At 42.0% G+C, this 22,165-nt stretch overlaps 1 protein-coding gene across 1 annotated transcript in view; it reads left to right on the top strand.

Annotated features, from left to right (window-relative positions):
• Positions 1-12,823, top strand: part of LOC148773333 (uncharacterized) — a 149,519-nt gene extending 136,696 nt beyond the window's left edge. The window contains exon 3 of the mRNA XM_088834273.1: positions 12,512-12,823. Coding sequence (XP_088690399.1) covers positions 12,512-12,750 — 239 coding nt within the window. The 3' untranslated portion in view covers positions 12,751-12,823. The remainder of the gene's footprint in view (positions 1-12,511) is intronic.
• The last annotated feature ends 9,342 nt before the right edge of the window (positions 12,824-22,165 follow it).

Below are 22,165 nucleotides of genomic sequence, written 5' to 3' on the forward strand. Positions count from 1 at the left end.
CCTTCAGATAAATGCCAGCTGCCAGAGAGCCCTGTGGGAGAATGGTTTCTAATCCTTTAGCTTTTAATATTGGACATATATTTTACCTTGGCTCTTACTAAAGTGTTTTTTAAATAGTTTCCAGGATTTTGTGGATTGCTGGCTTTTTCAAAGCTCCATGCATTTTTTTTTCCTTTCCCCAGTGTTTGTATGGGACCAGAGCCCCCTTCCCTGTATGGTAGGTCTCATTGTACTGTGGTTTATCCAGTCCCACCTTCTGGACCTGTTTCTAGTCACCAGACAGGATCCTGCATTACTTATTTGCACTTCTCCTACATTTTTACACTGCTATATTCTAGAAAAGGCCCTGGACTTAACTAAAGTGGCCTTTCCCATGCCTGCTGATGAGGCATCTGTCTGTCTGTGTTTAATATTACTCTGACTGGCTTTTCAGAATCAGACTTTCTAAGTAGTAGTTCCCATCTTCCTTTGTTTCCTCCACTCTGAGATTCCTGATTTTGGTGGTCATGAGAAACCTCCTCCACTGAGACTACCCAGAGGCCAGAGGTTGCCCTTCCCCTCAAGAATCCTTCATAACAACCAGACGCACCTCTTCACTGCCTCTGAGTTCTGACTACAACCTTCTTGGTTCACCTGTCTATCCTTTCCAAAAACTGTGTTCTTCCCTTCTGCCTATCAAATTCACACTCACATTTTGGAGCCCAGTCTGAATGTGACCACCTTGAGGAAAACTTTCCAGGTCATACCAGCCCAAGGAGCTCACATCCTTGTCTGAGCACTTCCAGAACTTACTGTCAGTATTTAAACAATGTATCATCTGTCATTATGGACAGGTTGCAAACTGGTGACTGATGGGCTGAATATATTTGGTTTGGTCTGTATGTGGTTTGTTTCTTTTCTAAATTATTTGCTAATAAGTCACAATTACTAATCTTTCCATTCAATCTAGATTTCTGTCTTCTTTTAGAAACAGAGAAATGTAGTAACACTAGCACTGCATTTCCCACAGGGTGGTAGTTAGCTGGATTGGGATGGCAACTTTCCCATTAGATGGACCTCTTGCTCTTCACTTTGTCACAGTCCCCACCACTTATGATGATGATGATATCACTCCAGCCTCCTTTACTTATTTATAGTACTTGCCTGGCTCTTAAAGGTATATGGAAATTCTGAAATATTCCACACTTATCTAAATATCCAGCTATATTATAGTCTCTTGAAGGAAAGAAACTTTATTTTGAATTTTTTGTGTCTCGCATGCAGCTCTGTACATAGTAGATGCCCAATAAGTATTGGGAAAGTAAAGAATTTCCGGAATCATCTTCTAGATGACTCTATAATGTGTAAAAATTTAATTTTACTACAAGGTAAAACTTTATAAATGTACCATCTCTTGAGAAAGTACCATATACCTGATACATAATCGATACCTCTGAACAACAAAGAAGGTAACCGAGGCTCAGAAGGCCTCTATACAGTAGGGCTGGGGCTGGAGATCTGGTAGTTTCTGGGGTAATGGTAAAGGCCTATTCTTGATGAGGAAGCTTTCCTAAATGTCAATGCTGGAAGCAGAGAGGAACTGTCCCCTGGGACTTTCTGGTAATGTTTGTCTACAAACTCTCAGAGTTGTGGACAGAGCTTTGGATAGAGATTAAGCATTTATTCAATTTCCTTTCTGTGCTGGGCATTTATGAAGTAACTCTGCACTTATTCTTGGACTATCAGGAATTCTGAGCATCCTGGGTAGCCCAGGATGATGACTGCAAAGATGAGGGAAATACAGCTAGATTGAATCTAAATGTTGATGGAATTTGGAGCCCATTTGGTGAGTCATATTCAATTGAGAGATGTGTCTGCTGGTTTCCTTGCCCGTATGTGCACAGAGATTGTGCCATATTCCCTCATGCTGTCATTGGTGGTAATGACGTGTGGTGTGGGATGGGAAAACATGCAGAAAGAATACATGTTTCCTTGCGCAGCAGCAAGCAGAAAGGAATGTGAGAATACTGTAGGCTCCCACTGGGGCAGAAATCTGGCATCATGTGTTGCTGAACAGCTGCGGGAAAATTTGTCTGGACCCTTGGAGGCAGAGAGGTGGGTTCACCAGACGTTGGTTCTGAGTAACTTTTGAGAGCAAAGAGGTTGTACAGGAAACAGACATGGCACATCTAGAAGCTTGACCTTGGAGCCTTCATCTGCTTTCTTTGCCACCCCGTCCCCCTCCTGCTACCATCAGTTCCAGCTGTGGCAAGGAGAGAAGGGAAGCAGAAGGCCTCAGCCCTAGGGTACCAGGTTCCTCTGGGCCTGATGTGCTCACAGGTCCTGCTTAGGGCCACCAGAATGCTCAGGGCAGCTGTGTGGGCTGTAGCTCTGGGACAGAGGGACCCCCCTGGGCCTATCCTAAGGGAAACGAGAGAATAGGGGTGGGGTGGGAGAGGCAAGGCAAAGGACCCATATAGGGGCTTTTATCTTTCAGATTCTGTAGGAATTTATAAGACTAAAAGAAACATAAAATCCATAACTTTGAACTCACCTAGAACCAAGTTCAAGCCCTCCTCTATTCCTACAAGGGTAGCCTTAAGCAAGTGATTAATCTCTCCAAAGCCAGTTTACTTCTCTCTATATAGTGTGAAAAGTCATGAGGTGTTGTTTGTACAGGGCCTGGCCCATATTTCAAGAGATGGGAGCTGTAAGTTTTCTAATGATGTAGCTGAGCAATAAGCTATCATATTGATTATTATTTATTGTGGGCTTACTGTGGGTCAGACACTGTGCTAAACCATTTCAATCCATTCTTTCTTTAATCTTTCAAAGAAAGATAAAGAAATTGAGTCACAGAGAGGAAGAGTGACTCATTGAAGCTCATTCAGCCAGTAAATGACAGAACCAGCACATACAGCATGCAGAGCAGTTCCAGAGCCCACACTTCCAACCAGACCACCTGGCATGCATTCATCCCACTTCACACATGAGGAAACTTGAGGTTCAGGAGGCACTAACCTCGGAGGCAGAGTTTAGGGCTTTAGATGTCTGGCTCTGCTATTTCACGTGCTGTATATCCTTGGGCAAGTCACTTAACCTCTCTGAGATTCAGTTTCCTGATTTGGAAAATGTCCAAGACCAAAGCTTCTGGCAGCCTGTACAGTGAGCAGTATCCTGTGGGAGAAGGTGGAGGGGATGAAGCTCAGAATCTTCCAAAGACAGAGAATGAGAAGAAATGGATGTGACTGACTTTATGAAGTGGAGGCATGTCTGAAGTGGAAACTTGCCAGAGTGAATGTGCCCGGCTCACACAACCCATTTAGCAGAGAGCCTACATGGCCGGGTTGGCAGGAATACAACCAGTTCAGCCAGCACCCACACAGTGAGCTGCAGTTGCTACCTAGGGGGCAGGCGGTGACCATGAACCCAGGCTGAGCACTGCAGCACATTCCCTGGCTCCTGCTGGCTTCCAGAGTGGCAAGGAGCAGCCAAGCCTTGTTCCAGGAGTGGGGAGGAGAGTGAAGAAAAGGAACCGAGTGCTGCCTCTGCTTTGGAAGTTATAAATAAATCCATCTGGAAGTGTTTGGGGGCTGTGGGAGCCTAAGGCCGGCCCCTGCAATTCAGGCCATGTGACACATATTTCCATTCACACCAGACCTCCCCCAACCCCGCCCCAGTCCGAGGAGACTGTCTGATTGGCTTTGTCTGTTTTGGCCCGAGCTGGGTAGGAACCTCTCAGGCCTCAACTCTGCTTCCAGTCCCTGCCCCAATCCTCCTCTCCTCCCAGGCCAGCTCCAGCAAGATCATGTGTGAGAAAGTACTTTGAAAAGTTCACATGCTATTTGAGTGCTGCTTGAATGAATGAATGAATGAATTTCAATTCATCATTTAACTAGCAGTACATTCCACTCACTAGGAAGGGACCCCATGGTAGTTATGGAAGGTGATGCATTATTGACTTTTAGTCTCTATCTCAGGATCATCTTTATCCTACCCAACTAAGAGACAGGGGACAAAGGCACTGCACAAGTCTTGTTCATTTTTCTTTCCCCAGCACCAAGGGCAATGCTCAGTAGAGAACAAAATAGAATCCTTGCCCTCAACCGAGCTCATGGTCACAGTGTTTCTCAATGAGAGTACTACTGGCCCTTGCGGTGAGACAATTCTTTGCAGTGTGGGACACTCGTGTACATTGCAGGATGTTCAACATCATGACTTCTGGCTTACTTAGCACCCCAGAGTCATTGTGACAATTAGAAATGCCTCTACGCATTTTCAAATATTTCCAGGGGCTGGGAGGACCCACCCCTAGCTGAGGGCCACCCCTGAAGGACTTGAGAGGACATGAGGGGAAGGAAGGCCATCCCCAAGGTGTGAACGTGTTGAGTCTTCCAAGTCCACATGGAATTGGTGGTTTATAACTAGGAAATCAAATTTGTCCCAGAAAGGTGTAAAATAATCCTTCAGTGGCTGAATTAGGCCTCAGAAGCCCAAAAGGTGTCTGAGGTCCACAGTTCTCCCGGACTGGCCTAGGGCTGAGGTACAGGCACTGCAATGACTGTTTTGAACACGCTGATGAGATGATGAGATGGTATTTTGAGAATGTTCAAAAATAGCCACTATCTGATCCCAGATGTAGGTTTGAAGTCAACCTCAAGATATATTTGGGATAAATCCACTTTGAAGTGGGAGCTCCGGTTGAGATCAGCATTTACTAAGATCATCAAGGGAGAAGGTGTTGGGGAAGAGGTGAAGAGTGAATTCAGAACCAGAGGCCAAAGCTAGAGAAATAGGCCCTGGGGACATCTCTGCCCCTTCATTTCCATTCCTAAGGTCAGCACCTTAGTTCAGAGCTTCCACTCATGCCAGGATCATTGAAGCAGGCTCCTAACTGGCCTCTGTTTTTCTTCTGGTCTCTCTGTCTTCCAGAATTATGTTCTTAAAATATGGCTTTCTTCATGTCCCTTCTCAGCATTCACCAGGTCCAACCACCTTGGCCTTGTACCCTAACCCCTTGCAGTCCCGCTGCCCAGCAAGCTGGCTCTAGTTTCTCCTTTAAGACTTGCTGGTACTCACCTCCTAGACCTTAACATCTGGCTGGCTATACAGAGCCCCTTGGTGTATACACTGACCTTCTATCCTCAACGCCACCTCCTCCCCTGAAATACCCTTTGAACCTCTCTCCATTATGAAAAGTAAATTCATGCTTCAAGGCCAAGTTCAAGTCTCCCCTCTTTTGTAAAGCTTTCCTTGACCCCTCAGAGGCAACGAGACACTTTTGCATCTCTGTACTCCCCTCCCCATCTCTTCATATACACCATGGGGCTTCTGTCTCTCCCACTAGACTGAGAGTTCCCTTAGGGCAGCAGCCATGTTGTACTTTGTCATCCCATTACCCAGCCTAGTGTGAAGGGATGGGAAAGTGGGCTTCAGGATGAGCTGATAGGACAGTACAAAGAGAAAATATGATGGTTCCCCCCAAGCCTGACCATGGGTCCAGTTGAGCCACTATTTTTTTTTTTCATTTCAGAATAGAGAAAAAAAAAATTTGGTACTAAGGCTGCCCTACTCCACATAGGGCTGTCCTTCTCTCTATCTTTTTAATTTATATAGATGTAGTTAAGATAGTGGAGTAGAGGATGTGCACTCATCTTCTCCTGTGAGAACTCCAAAATTGCAGCTAGCTGCTGAACAACCATCAACAGGAGAATGTTGGATCCCACATAAAAAGATACTTTGTGTCCAAGGGCAAAGGAGAAGCCTCAACAGGACAGAAGAAGGGACAAAGTTGTGTTTAGAGTAAAACCTCATACCCACCAGAGACGCTCAGAGAGTGCAAACAAAACCTTGTGTGCACCAGGACCCAGGGACCCCACAAGAGACTGAGACAGACCTGCCTTTGAGTGTTTGAGTGTCTCCTGAAAAGGCGTGGGTCAGCAGTGTCCTGCCACAGGAACAGGGGCTCTGGCTGCAGCAGACCTGGGAGGCGTGGTGTGTGGCATAAGTCTTCTTGGGGAGGTTGCCTTTAGCCCCACCATAGAGCTGCCAAGCAGATGCCCCACAAACTACAGAACAATTATACCAAAAAAGTCCTCACACTGTTGCAAAACTACTAGGGTCCACAACAAATTTCCCAACCTGGGGATCAAGCAAAGGGACTGAGAACTCCCAGGGAATTTGACTTTGAAGGCCAGTGGGAAATTTGAGTATGGAACTTCCACAGGACTGGGGAAACAGACTCTTGGAGGGCACAAACAAAACCTTGTGTGCACCAGGAGCCAGCAGAAAGGAGCAGTGTCCCCACAAGAAACTAAGCCAGACTTGCCTGTGAGTGTCCAGGAGTCTCTAGTGGAGGTGTGGGTTGACAGTGGCCAGCCGCAGGATCAGGGGCACTGAATACAACAGTACTGGGAGCCACAGCATGCTGGCATAAGTCCTTTTGAAGGAGGTCACCATTACTGCCACTGCACCTGCCTAGCCTCAGGCCAAAGTACTGGGAGGGAACGCAGCCCCACCCATCAGCAGGAAATTGGATTACTGAGCATGGCCACACCCATCAGAGCAAGACTCAGTTTGCCCCACAGCCAGTACTTCCCATCAGGAAGCTTCCACAAGCCTCTTATCCTTATCCATCAGAGGCCAGAAAGAATGAAAACCACAATCACAGAAAACTAACCAAACTGATCACATGGATCACAGACATGTATAACTCAATGAAACTATGAGCTAGGCCGTGTAAGGCCACCCAAGAACGATGGGTCATGGTGGAGAGTTCTGACAAAATGTGGTCCACTGGAGAAGGGAATGGCAAACCACTTCAGAATTCTTGCCTTAAGAACCCCATGAAGGCAAAAGATATGACACTGAAAGATGAACTCCCCAGATCAGTAGGGGCCCAATATGTTACTGGAGAAGAGTGAAGAGGCTGAGCCAAAGCAGAAACAATGCCCAGTTGTATATGCATCTGGTGGTGAAAATAAAGTCTGATGCTGTAAAGAGCAATATTGCATAGGAACTTGAATATTAGGTCCGTGAATCAAGTTAAATTGGAAGTGGTCAAACAGGAGATGGCAAAAATGAACATCAACATTTTAGGAATCAGTGAACTAAAATAGACCGGAATGGGTGAATTTAATTCAGATGAACATTATATCTGCTACTGTGGGCAAGAATCCCTTAGAAAAAATGGAGTAGCCATCATAGTCAACAAAAGAGTACAAAATGCAGTACTTGGGTGCAGTCTCAAAAACGACAGAATGATATTTGTTTCCAAGGCAAACCGTTCAATATCATAGTAATCCAAGTCTATGCCCCAACCACTAATGCTGAAGAAGCTGAAGTTGAGCAGTTCTATGAAGCCCTACAAGACCTTCTAGAACTAACGCCAAAAAAAGATGTCCTTTTCATCATAGGTGACTGGAATGCAAAAGTAGGAAGACAAGAGATACCTGGAATAACAGGCAAGTTTCCTCCTGGAGTACAAAATGAAGCAGGGCAAAGGCTAACAGAGTTTCGCCAAGAGAACGCACTGGTCATAGCAATCACCCTCTTCCAACAACATAAGAGGTGACTGTACACATGGACATCACCAATACTGAAATCAGACTGATTATATTCTTTGCAGCCAAAGATGGAGAGGCTCTATACAGTCAGCAAAAACAAGACCAGGACCTGACTGTGGCTCAGATCATGAACCCCTTTTTGCCAAATTCAGACTTAAATTGCAGAAAGTAGGGAAAACGACTAGGCCATTCAGGTATGACCTAAATCAAATCCCTTACGATTATACAGTGGAAGTGACAAATAGATTCAAGGCATTAGATCTGATAGACAGACTGCCTGAAGAATTATGGGCAGAGGTTTATAACATTGTACAGGAGGTGGTGTTCAAAACTGTCCCCAAGAAAAAGAAATGAAAAAAAGGCAAAATGATTGTTTGAGGAGGCCTTACAAGTAGCTGAGAAAAGAAGAGAAGTGAAAGGCAAAGAGAAAAGGAAAGATATACCCATCTGAAAGCAGAGTGTCAAAGAAGAGCAAGGCGAGATAAGAAAGCCTTCTTAAATGAACAATACAAAGAAATAGAGGAAAACAATAGAATGAGAAAGACTAGAGATCTCCTATGGAGAAGGCAATGGCAACCCACTCCAGTACTCTTGCCTGGAGAATCCCATGGATGGAGGAGCCTGGTGGGCTACAGTCCATGGGGTCGTGAAGAGTCAGACACGACTGAGTGATTTCACTTTCACTTTTCACTTTCATGCATTGGAGAAGGAAATGGCAACCCACTCCAGCATTCTTGCCTGTAGAATCCCAAGGATGGAGGAGCCTGGTGGGCTGCCGTCTATGGGGTCGCACAGAGTTGGACACGACTGACGCGACTTAGCAGCAGCAGCAGAGATCTCTTAAAGAAAATTAGAGACACAGATGGAACGTTTAATGAAAAGATGAGCACAATAAAGGACAGAAATGGTATGGACCTAACAGAAGCAGAAGATATTAATAAGAGGTGGCAAGAATACACAGGAGAACTGTACAAAAAAGATCTTAATGACCCAGATAACCATGACAGTGTGATCACTCATCTAGAGCCAGAGATCCTGGAGTGTGAAGTCAAGTGGGCCTTAGGAAGCATCACTAGGAACAAAGCTAGTGGAGGTGATGGAATTCCAGTTGAGCTATTTCAAATCCTAAAAGATGATGCTGTGAAAGGCCTGCACTCAAAATGCCAGCAAATATGGAAAGCTCAGTAGTGGCCACAGGACTGCAAATGTCAGTTTTCATTCCAATCCCAAAGAAAGACAATGCCAAAGAATCTTCAAATTACTGCACAATTGTACTCATTTCACATGGTAGCAAAGTAATGCTCAAAGTTTTCCAAGCTAGGCTTCAACGGTATGTGAACCGAGAACTTCCAAGTGTTCAAGCAGGATTTAGAAGAGGCAGAGGAGCCAGAAATAAAATTGCCAATATCCGTTGGATCATAGAAAAAGCAAGAGAATTCCAGAAAAAAACATCTGCTTAAAGCCTTTGACTGTGTGGATCATAATGAACTGTGGAAAATTCTTCAAGAGATGGGAAAACCAGACCACCTTACCTGCCTTCTGTGAAACCTGTATGCAGATCAAGAAGCAACAGTTAGAACCGCACATGGGATAATGGACTGGTTCAAAATTAGGAAAGGAGTACATCAAGGTTGTATATTGCCATCCTGCTTATGTAACTTCTATGCAGAGTACACGATGTGAAATTCTGGGCTATATGAAGCACAAGCTGGAATCAAGATTGCCAGGAGAAATATCAATAACCTCAGATATGCAGATGACAACACCCTTTTGGCAGAAAGTGAAGAGGAACTAAAGAGCCTCTTGATGAAGGTGAAAGAGGAGAGTAAAAAAAGTTGGCTTAAAACTCAACATTCAAAAAACTAAGATCATGGCATCTGGACCCATCACTTCATGGCAAATAGATGGGGAAACAATTGAAACAGGGACATACTTTATTTTCTTGGGCTCCAAAATCATTGTGGACTGTGACTGTAGCCACAAAATTAAAAGACGCCTGCTCCTTGGAAGAAAAGCTATGACCAACCTAGACAGCATATTGAAAAGCAGAGACATTTATTGCTTTGCCGACAAAGGTCCATATAGTCAAAGCTATGGTTTTTCCAATAGCCTTGTATGATGTGATAGTTGGATAATAAAGAAGGCTAAGTGCCGAAGAATTGATGCTTTTGAACTGTGGTGTTGGAGAAGACTCTTGAGAGTCTCTTGGACTGCAAGGAGATCAAACCAGTCAATCCTAAAGGAAATCAGTCCTGAATATTCATTGGAGGACTGGTGCTGAAGCTGAAGCTCCAATTCTTTAGCCACCTGATGCAAAGAGCTGACTCATTAGAAAAGACCCTGGTGCTGGGAAAGATTGAGGGCAGGAGGAGAAGGGGACGACAGAGGATGAGATGGTTGGATGGCATCACCAACTCGATGGACATGAGTTTGAGTAAGCTCCAGGAGTTGATGATGGGCAGGGAAGCCATGGGTCGCAAAGAGTCAGACATGACTGAGCAACTGAACAACTACAAATTTTTAATTGAAGAATAATTGCTTTAGAATATTGTGTTGGTTTCTGTCATACATCAGCATGCATCGGCCATAACACACTTGAGCCACTTTTAACTGCTGTCTCCATGAGCACTGTCTTTGGATGAGGGTTAGTGAGAGAAGTAAGGGAGAGAAGGAAAAAGATGGAGAGCCAAGGTGTTGGGCAGGCAGAGGGAGTTGAATGGAGAAAAGAGGAGAAGCTGAAGTTATGAAAGAGGAGAGAGCCAAGGTCTGCACCAAAAGCTTCCACACAAAGGAATTCAAATAACCTGAAATGAAATAAGAAAAGATTTGGGATTCTAGAAATGAAAGCAGCCTGCCTAGGCAAGTCAGTTGTTAATTAATAGGCATTAGTGCCCTTCAGTGCCAAGCTGAGTATAGAATCCGTCCTGCTGTGATCAAATGCCAGCTGCCCAGGATGCCCGTTTAACAAAGAGCAAAAAAAAACCAAAACACAAAAAACAGTATTGGCATGAATGAGTCAGAGAATTCCTCAGATAGCTCTTCCTAAGGGCATCAGGGCCCACTGGAACTCCATAGTTGCCCCCTACCACTGGCCCTGCTCTTGCCAATGATAAGTGGACAAGAGAAAAAGAAAACATGTAGTGAACAGCTAGTATCCCAGAGGCCACACTGGATACATTTTATGCACACAAGCTCTTTTGATCCTTAATGTAACTCTGTGAGTTAGGTATCATCTATATTTTACAGATTTGAAAGTTGAGGTCCTGGAAGGGTTAAGAATCTTACCCAAGGGTATACAACTTCAAAGTCCTGAATCTGAGATTCCAATGCAGGTCATCCCCTCCACGATTGGCAGCAGTTTTCTCCCTGGTCTTGCTGACTTTGGCTATGGGGCTGATCTCTAGATTGATTTCTTTGAACATAAACAAAATACCATCAATTTTCCCTGGCTCTGGAATGAATCTTCAGAATCATGTGCTGTTTTCCAGCTTCCAGCTGGGTGTCTTTGCCGGGTGTTCATGAATATGAAGCAATAGGCCTTATCCTGAACATCAACAGCATGCATTCAAAAATACCAGGCTGCTTTTCTTCCCAGAAGACATTTCAGGCTGGGAGCTTTTAGCCTATGGAGCTGAGTTTTTTATTTTCTCTCCCTCCCAGTGATCTGCTAGTGATCTGGTTGATAGCTGCTAGGCAAATTTTAAAATCCTTATCAAAACCATGGTCCCTTTACTTGTTTAGTTTCCTCAGTCCCTACCCTGATATTAACTCAATGTTACACATACTTTCCTAATAAAATGTTGATGATAAAACAAGGTTTAACAAGTGTTTCAAGCTTTAAAACAGCATGGTAACTTTGAGATATTGTCCTCACTGTTCTGACTATCCCTGGGACCAATTCCTATCAGCTCAATGGTTGATAGATGCCATCTGTCTGCTGCCAACCTGTGAGTGATGGTGGGCAGAGGACAGGAGGTAGGAACAGGACAGGTTTGACAATGTTTCCCAAAATTCTGGTGTGACATGGTTAGGCCAACTCACAGAGGAGCCAGTGGAGGTAAAGAGGCTGGACCCGAATCAGGGGCCAAAATGGCATGCAGTGCAAACCCTATGGAGTTGTGGCTTTAAGGTGGAGTAGGTTGGCTGGAAAGTCTGTGATGATAGTTTTATGAAATTGTTCTGGAGTCAGGTACACTCTGGGAACCTTTGGGCTGGGCCTTTGGTCTAGAGTTGTGTGTCCTGCACAAGTAGTAAGGGATTAGGATTATTGTGCTATATGCAGGGTCTTCTGAAATCTCATGGAATAACAGAATTTTCAGTAATATGCAGTGACAAACAGGCAACTAGTCTCTGATCTTGGGTTTGGGCTTTCACTCTGGTCATTTTAATGAACAGGATTCTTCTGCATCACCTTCAAAATCTACTTGGAATCCAATCACTTTTTACCATCTTTGTTGCCTCCATCTAGCCCAAGCCATCATCCTCTCTTGCCTGTCACTGGTCTCCTAAATGATGCCATTAAAACATAGTCTGTGTCAATCTTTTGCTCAACAAACATCTTCTAATTGATCCCCATGTCACTCATATTAAAAGCCAAAGACTTTAGAATAGCCTTCAAGGCCCTCAGAATCTGCCCCTCCCTTACCTTCCTGACACTATCTACTCCAAATCCCTCCATCACCTCCTTCATCCCAGCCACACTAGTCTCCTGATCATTCTTTATGCTTTCTAGGCACATTAATGTATTGTGCTTGCTTTTCCTTATGCATGGAATGCTTTTCCCCAGTGCATCAGTCAGGATGCTAGGAGAGAGTGATTATGGGAACTGCGGAAAGTTGCTGTCTAAAGAAAGCCACCTGAGAGGAGCAGAGGTCTTTGATGGAGGGATGCAGCCAACCCATGATGAACCTGAACAGCAAGAGCTGATGAAAAATCTCATTTTCTCTTTCCTTCTGATCTCCTTGCAGGTGCCTCCCATTGGTCAAACCTAACCCGAAGCCAGAGGGCGAGGGAACCTGTCAATGCAGCCCATACAGGTCAGCCTACCAGGGCACAAAGCTGGGTGGAGAGGGGTGGACAAAATCTGAAGGGGAAAATTAAATGTCCACAACCTCTGGATATCTTTGTAGCTGGCTCCCTCATTTCCTCCAGCTCTCCACTGAAATGTTACCTTCTCAGTGAAGACTTCTCTGGCCACCATTTCTAAAATTTCAATCCCCAGCACTGAACACCTTACATCCTTCTTTCATGCTATTGATACATTTTTGTATAGCACTTAATACCACCTAACATTTATTTATCTTGCCTATCATCTGCTCCCCCACTAGAATGGGTGCCTCATAAAGGCAGGGACTTTGTTTGATTCACTGCTATTATCACTGCCTAGAATAGTATACAGTAGGTGCTCAGTGAATATCTGGTCAATGAATGAATGCACTCTCAGAAGCCACCCTAGAGTGAGTCTGCCCTCAGCCAGGCACAGCTAGGGGTAGTTGTTCAATTGTTATTCATGACTGCTGCTCTCAGTTTCCTCCAAAGAGGCTTCACTGCTGCCACATTTTCAAATCAGAGGGTAGGGAGGTCTTTGGTGCCCTCAGCATTGAAACTTGCATGACAGATTTTCAACTAGAATCTTATGGAAACTGCTGTTTCACTGATTAGCGTGGCTGAGCTTTGTGTGTTTCTAAGTCGTCAGCAGCAGTGGGTAGGCTCACAGTCATGGGGACATTGGCCCTTCCAGGTGGTACTTCCATACATCAGTGGTAGTGCTAGTGGGCCTGATTCCAGGTAAAGTGGACCCAGGAGGCACTTCCTTGAGGCTCAAGGGCAGGGGGATATGAGCTGGGCCTTCTGGTCATACTGGTGGTGAAATATGGGTAGGTCAGATCAGGACAAGAAAACAGGTTTGAATTCCTAGTATACTATTGCTGTGTCCAGGATAATGTTTTTACTATACAAGTGGCATATGAAGATATTTTCATTGTAAAAAAAAAAAGAATCTAGCTACAGTTAAAACCCTCTTCCTTTCCCAGCTCTGCTCCCCAGAGGTACCAACCACTGTTATCAGCGAAGAGTACTCTCTTCCAAATCTTTTTCTATGTATACATAGTTTGCTTGTGTGAGGGTATTTAAAAATAAATAGTATTACACTGTATGCACTGATCTTTAACTCGCTTTATTTCACTTAACAATGTATCTTGGAAACCTTACCATGTCAGGACACATGGATCTAATTAATTTTTTTAATTAATTAAACTTTTTATTTTGATGTAATTGTAGATTCACGTGTAGCTTAGAAATAATAAAGAGATCTTATTTACCCGTCACCCAGTTTTCCTCAATGGCAACCTCTTGCAAAACTATAGTACAATATCACCTGCAGGATAGTAACATTGATACAGTCAACATACAGAAAATTTTCATCACCACAAGGATCCTTCAAGTTGCCCTTTCATAGCTACCCCCAATTTTCATTCCACCCTTCACCTTCTCCTTAACCCCTGGCAACCACCAATCTACTCTCCATTTCTAAACTTAAGTCTTTTCAATAATGGTATGTGAATAAAATAATCCAGAATGTTAGCTTTAGGAATTGTTTGGTTTTTCAGTCAATATAATTATCTGGAGATTTATCCAGGTTGTTGTATGTATCGATATCCTGTTTCTTTTTATTGCTGGGTAGTTTTCCATGGCTTGGATGTAGAGAAATAGTTTATCCACTTGCCTGTTGAAGGACATGTGGATTATTTCCAGTTTGGGGCTATTACAAATGAAGCTGCTGTGAACAGTCATGTAACAGGATTTTATGTGAACAGTTTTCATTTCTCTGGGATAAATGTCCAAGAGTGCAATTGCTGGGTCATATGGTTCAACAGTTCCAAGTTTAGCTTTTAAAGAAACTTGCCAAACTGTTTTATAGAACAGCCATACTATTTTACATTCCCATCAGCAATATATGAATGATCCAGTTTCTTGGCATCTTCTCAAACATTTGGTGTGGTCATTTTAAAAAAAAGTTAGTCATTCTGATAGCTATGTAGTGGTATCTTATGGTGGTTTTAATTTTCATATCCCTAATGGCAAGTGATAGAATATCTTTTCATGTGCTTATTTGCCATCCATATATCCTTTTCAGTGAATTATCTGTTCATGTCATGGTTTGATTGTCATATACAAAATCTAGCCTATATGCCTAGCTCTAGATTCCAAATGTTTTATTTTCTTTAAACATTTTATAGTTTTACATTTTTCATTTAAGTTCATGATGCATTTTCCAGTTTTATTGAGATATCACTGGCATATAATATGGTGTAAGATTAAGGTGTACCACATGATTTGATGCACATACATACACACACACATATATATATATATATTTCAAAGTAATTACCAAAATAAGGTTAGTTTGGTTTGAAGGGGGGTTGTTTGTTTTTTAGTCTTTTATTTTGGCTTCACTGGGTCTTTGTTGTGGCACAGGGGCTTCTCCAGTTGCAGCACACAGGCTTCTCTTGTCGTGACACAAGGGCTTCTCATTGCGGTGCAGGACTTCTCTGGTTGTGGCACATAGACTTCTCTTATTGTGGAGCATGGACTCTATTGCACGTGGGCTCAGCAGCTGTGGTATGTGGGCTTCTGTTGCTGCAGTGCAAGGGCTCTTCATCTGTAGTACGAGGACTGAGTTGACCTGTGGCATTTGGGATCTTAGTTCCCCATGGAGCCCACATCCCCTGCATTGAAAGGCATATTCTTAACCATTCGACCAGCAGGGAATTCCCAAGGTTAGTTTGTGATGCATTTTAAGTTGATTTTTTTGAATTTTGATAGGAATTGCACCAAACCTGTATATAAATATGAGGAGAATTGACATCTTTACTGGTGAAGGAAATGGCAACCCAATCCAGTATTCTTGCCTGGAAAATTTCATTGACAGAGGAGCCTGGTGGGCTATGGTCCATGGGGTCGCAAAGAGTCGAACATGAGTGAGCGACTGAGCACACATGCATGACGTCCATTACTATGTTGAGTCTTCTAATTCATGAACACAGTATATTTCTCAATTTATTTAGATCTTTGAATCCTTTATTAATCATTTTGTAGTTCTGAGTGTACAATTCCTATCAAGTTTTGTTGTATTTTACACTTAAGCATTTTATTTTGAGAAATTGTACATGTTGTTGTATTTTTAAATTTTTGCATCTATTTGTTCATTTCTGGTATATAGAAATATGATTTATTTCCATATGCTTATCTTGTATCCTGCAACCTTGCCAAACTTATTAGTTCTAGGTATTGTTTTGTGGTTTGTTGGAATTTTCTTCATACACTATCAGGTTATCTCCAAATAGGGACAGTTTTATTTCTTCCTTTTCAATCTGTATGCATTTCATTTCCTCTTCTTGCTTGGTTATACTGGTTAGAACTTTCAGCATTGTGTGGAATTAGAGTGGTGAGGGCAGACATTCTGGCTTTGTTCACAATTTGAGGAGAAAAGCATTCAGTCTTTCACCATTAAGTTTAGCGTTAGCTGTATTTTGTGGCTGCTCTTTTTCAAGTTGAGAAAATTCCTTTCTTTTCTTATTTCTGAGGGTGTTGTTTTTCTTTTTATCATAATTCGTGTTGGAATTTTGTGAAGTGTTTTTTCTGCGTTGACTTACATAATCATGTGATTGTTCTTCTTTAGTCTATAATATTGTGTATTGCATTGATTTATTTTAGATATTGAAACCATCTTGCATCTCTGGAATAGCCTTCACTTGATAATGGTGTATAATTCTTATTATTGAATTCTATTGACTAATGTTGTGTTTAGGAGTTTTACTTCTATTTTCATGAGAGATGTTGGTCTGTAGTTTACATTTTTGTTGTGTGACTGTCATCTGGTTTTGGTATCAAGATAATATAAGCTTCATAAAATTATTTGGGAAGTATTTTCTCCTCTTCTGTTTTCTGGAAGAGACTGTATAGAATTGGTGTTAATTAATTCTTTAAAGATTTGGTAGAATTCTCCAGTGCAACCATAGGACCTGGGTATTTCTCTTCTGGGAGTTTTAAAATTATGAACGCAATTTTCTTAATAATAGTGATCCGTCGTCCGTTCCGTCGCTCAGTTGTGTCCGACTCTATGCGACCCCGTGGACTGTAGCCTACCAGGCTTCTCTGTCCATGGGATTCTCCAGGCAAGAATACTAGAGTGGGTTACCATTTCCTTCTCCAGGGGATCTTCCCAAACCAGGGATCGAACCCGGGTCTCCCGCATTGGAGGCAGACGCTTTAACCTCTGAGCCACCAGGGAAGCCCAATAATAGGGCTATTCAAATCATCTATTTCCTATTGTGTGAGTTTGGGGCATTTGTGTTTTTTAATGAATTGGTAAGTTTCATCAACAACAGAGTAGGAAAAACAAGAGATCTCTTCAAGAAAATTAGAGATTCCAAGGGAACATTTCATGCAAAGATGGGCTCGATAAAGGACAGAAATGGTATGGACCTAACAGAAGCAGATGATATTAAGAAGAGGTGGCAAGAATACACAGAAGAACTGTACAAAAAAGATCTTCACGACCAAGATAGTCACGATAACGTGATCACTGACCTAGAGCCAGACATCTTGGAATGTGAAGTCAAGTGGGCCTTAGAGAGCATCGCTACGAACAAAGCTAGTGGAGGTGATGGAATTCCAGTTGAGCTATTTCAAATCTTGAAAGATGATGCTGTGAAAGTGCTGCACTCAATATGCCAGCAAATTTAGAAAACTCAGCAGTGGCCACAGGACTGGAAGAGGTCAGTCTTCATTCCAGTCCCAAAGAAAGGCAATGCCAAAGAATGCTCAAACTACCGCACAATTGGACTCATCTCACACGCTAGTAAAGTCATGCTCAAAATTCTCCAAGCGAGGCTTCAGCAATATGTGAACTGTGAACTCCCAGATGTTCAAGCAGGTTTTAGAAAAGGCAGAGGCACCAGAGATCAAATTGCCAATATCCGCTGGATCATGGAGAAAGCAAGAGAGTTCCAGAAAAACATCTATTTCTGCTTCATTGACTATGCCAAAGCCTTTGACTGTGTGGATCACAATAAACTGTGGAACATTCTGAAAGACATGGGAATACCAGACCACCTGACCTGCCTCTTGAGAAACCTGTATGCAGGTCAGGAAGCAACAGTCAGAACTGGACATGGAACAACAGACTGGTTCCAAATAGGAAAAGGAGTGCGTCAAGGCTGTATATTGTCACCTTGCTTATTTAACTTATATGCAGAGTATATCATGAGGAACGCTGGGCTGGAAGAAGCACAAGCTGGAATCAAGATTGCTGGGAGAAATATCAATAACCTCAGATATGCAGATGACACTACCCTTATGGCAGAAAGTGAAGAGGAACTAAAAAGCCTCTTGATGAAAGTGAAAGAGAAGAGTGAAAAGTTTGGCTTGAAGCTCAACATTCAGAAAACAAAGATCATGGCATCTGGTCCCATCACTTCATGGGAAATAGATGGGGAAACAGTGGAAACAGTGTCAGACTTTATTTTTTTGGGCTCCAAAATCACTGCAGATGCTGATTGCAGCCAGGAAATTAAAAGACGCTTACTCCTTGGAAGGAAAGTTATGACCAACCTTGATAGTATATTAAAAAGCAGAGACATTACTTTGCCAACAAAGGTCCATCTAGTCAAGGCTATGGTTTTTCCTGTGGTCATGTATGGATGTGAGAGTTGGACTGTGAAGAAAGCTGATCGCCGAAGAATTGATGCTTTTGAACTGTGGTGTTGGAGAAGACTCTTGAGAGTCCCTTGAACTGCAAGGAGATCCAACCAGTCCATTCTAAAGGAGATCGATCCTGGGTGTTCATTGGAAGGACTGATGCTAAAGCTGAAACTGCAATACTTTGGCCACCTCATGCAATGAGTTGACTCACTGGAAAAGACTCTGATGCTGGGAAAGGTTGGGGGCGGGAGGAGAAGGGGACAACAGAGAATGAGATGGCTGGATGGCATCACCGACTCTGTTAACATGAGTTTGAGTGAACTCCGGGAGTTGGTGATGGACAGGGAGGCCTGGCGTGCTGTGATTCATGGGGTCGCGGAGAGTCAGACACGACTGAGCGACTGCACTGAACTGAACTGAACTGAAGTTTCATCAAAATTGTCAAAGTGTGTAGAGTTGTCTTAGTATTTATTCCTTTTGATGTAGAAGTAATTGATACTCATTTTTTTCCCGATATTAACAACATGTGTTTTCTCTTTTTCCCCCTCCCTTTGTCTTACTGGAGTTTTATCGGTTTTACTGATCTTTGTTTCACTGATTTATCTAATTTTTTTCATGTTTTCAATTTTATTGATTTCTGCTCTTAATTTCCTTTCTTCTGGGTTTATTTTGCTCTTCTTTTTCTAGTTTCTTGAGGTAGGAACATAGATTATTGAATTGAGGCTTTTTCTCTTTTCTATAAATTTCCCTTTAAACACAGCTTTAATTGCATACCACAAATTTTCCTATGTTGTATTTTCATCCTGTTTAATGTATTTTTAAAATTCCTCTTGAGATTTCATCTTTGACGCATGGATTATTTAGAAGTGTGCTGTTTGGTTTTCAAGTGTTTAGATATTTCCTGTTATCTTTCTGTTATTATTGATTTCTAGTTTGATTCCACTGTGGTCACAGAATACATTTCGTTTTATTTCAATTGTTTTTTAGTTGGTTAAGGCTTGTTTTATGGCAAAGGATGTGGTGTAACATAGCTTCTTCCATGGGCACTTGAAAAAAATGTCTAGTCTTCTTTGTTGGATGGAGTGTTTGATAAATGTTAAATTAGAAACCGTTTACTGAGGGCATTGTTGAGTTCTTCTGTATCCTTGCTGATTTTCTGTCTAGTAGGTCCATCCCAGCTCCCCACTCAGCCTTCTTTAACATCACCCCAGTAAGGAGGTTACACCTGATCACAGTTTAGGAAGAGTGAAAGCCTATGTTTTTAACCCTTTCTTTGCAGGTGGGTTTGAGAAGAGGCCACATTATTTTCCTGTGATGTTTGGCTGGAACAGAAGAGTTATTGTCTAAAATCTTCTGTGTGGCTAGTCTACCTCCTTTTCTGGTCCTTTGGTTAGAGAGACAGCCTTGCTTTGGTTTTCTGTCTGTTCCCATTGGTGTTTCCATGTTGCAAGCTTTTTGAGCTCTAACTCTGGGGTACATGAGACAAAACAAATCCAGGGAACTTACCACCATGTATTCCTCAAGTCTTGAGGTCTCTCTGGTGTCCCTCTCTCTCCACCTTTCAGAGTCTTTTTCTATCTGTTTTATTTATAATGGTCAAGAGTTTCAGTTGAAGTTAGGTTATTTCTAATTTATTTATTTTTTATTGAAGGATAATTGCTTTACAGAATTTTGTTGTTTTCTGTCAAACCTCAACATGAATCAGCCATAGGTATATATATATCCCCTCCCTTTTGAACTTCCCTCCCATCTCCCTCCCCACCCCACCCCTCTAGGTTGATACAGAGCCCCTGTTTGAGTTTCCTGAGCCATACAGCAAATTCCCATTGGCTATCTATTTTACATATGGTAATGTAAGTTTCCATGTTACTCTCTCCATACATCTCACCCTCTCCTCCCCTCTCCCCATGTCCACAAGTCTATTCTCTGTCTGTTTCTCCACTGCTGAGCTGTAAGTAAATTCCTCAATACCATTTTTCTAGATTCCGTATATATACATTAGAATACAATATTTATCTTTCTCTTTCTGACTTACTTCACTCTGTATAGTAGGTTCTAGGTTCATCCACCTCATTAGAACTGACTCAGGGTGTTCCTTTTTATGGCTGAGTAATATTCCATTGTGCATATGTACCACAATTTCTTTATCTGTTCAACTGTCGATAAGATGTCTCGGTTGCTTCCATGTTCTAGCTATTGTAAATAGTGCTGCAATAAACAATTGGATACATGTGTCTTTTTCAATTTTGATGTCCTCAGGGTATATGCCTAGGAGTGGGATTGCTGGGTCATATGGTGGTTTTATTCCTAGTTTTTTAAGGAATCTCCATACCATCTTCTATAGTGGCTATATCAATTTACATTCCAACCAACAGTGCAGGAGCGTTCCCTTTTCTCCACACCATCTCCAGCATTTATTCTTTGTAAACTTTAGTTTAATCAGGTCCCACTCATTTACTTTTGTTTTTATTTCCATTCTTCTAGGAGGTGGGCCATAGAGGACCTTACTTTGATTTATGTCATTCAGTATTCTGCCATGTTTTCCTCTAAGAGTTTGTGGAAACTCAAACTCAAAAGAGAAATTAAGGAACTAATCCCATTCACCATTGCAACAAAATGAATTAAATATCTAGGAATAAACCTACCTAAGGAGACAAAATAACTGTACACAGAAATTATAAGACACTGATGAAAGAAATCAAGGATGGCATAAACAGATGGAGAGATATTCCATGATCCTGGGTAAGAAGACTCAATATTGTCAAAATGACTATACTATCAAACACAATCTATAGATTCAATGTAATCCTTATGAAATTACCAATGGCATTTTTCACAGACCTAGAATAAAAAATTTCACAATTCATATGGAAACACAAAAGATCCCAAATAGCCAAAGCTGTCTTGAGAAAGAAGAATGGAGTTGGATTATACTAAAGATTATATTACAAATTATACTACAGATTGAACTTCAAATTATACTACAAAGCTTCAGTCATCAAGACAACATGGTACTGGCACAAACACAGAAATATTTACCAATGGAACAAGATAGAAAGCCCAGAAATAAGCCTATGCACCTATGGGTACCTTATTTTTGACAAAGGAGGCAGGAATATACAATGGGTCAAATACAGCCCCTTCAATAAGTGATTCTGGGAAAACTGGAGAGCTACGTGTAAAAGAATGAAATTAGAACACTTTCTAACACCATACACAAAGATAAACTGAAAATGGATTAAAGACATAAATGTAAGACCAGAAACTATAAAACTCTTAGAGGAAAACATAGGCAGAACACTCGATGATATAAATCAAAGCAAGACCCTTTATGACCCACCTCCTAGAGGAATGGAAATAAAAACAAAAGTAAATGAGTGGGACCTGTTTAAACTGAAAAGCTTTTGCACAGCAAAGGAAACTCTAAGCAAGGTGAAAAGACAACCCTCAGAATGGGAGAAAATAATAGCAAATGTCACAACTGACAAAGGATTAATTTCCAAAATATACAAGCTGCTCATACAACTCAATAGGAGATAAACAAAGAACCCAATCAAAAAGTGGGAAAAAGACCTAAACAGACATTTCTCCAAAGAAGACATACAGATGGCTAATAAACACATGAAAAGATGTTCAATATTGCTCATCATTAGAGAAATGCAAATCAAAACTACAATGAGATATCACCTCATACCAGTCAGAATGGCGCTCATCAAAAAGTCTACAAAGAATAAATGCTGGAGAGGGTGTGGAGAAAAGGGACCCTCTTGCAGTGTTGGTGGGAATGTAAATTGATATAGCCACTATGGAAGATGGTATGGAGATTCCTTAAAAAACTAGGAATAAAACCACCATATGACCCAGCAATCTCACTCCTAGGCATATACCCTGAGGACATCAAAATTGAAAAATACACA

The sequence above is a fragment of the Moschus berezovskii genome, chromosome X, assembly GCF_049115385.1.
Source record: "Moschus berezovskii isolate FMDL1 chromosome X, NW_MosBer_1.0, whole genome shotgun sequence".
Classification (NCBI taxonomy): Eukaryota; Metazoa; Chordata; class Mammalia; order Artiodactyla; family Moschidae; genus Moschus; species Moschus berezovskii.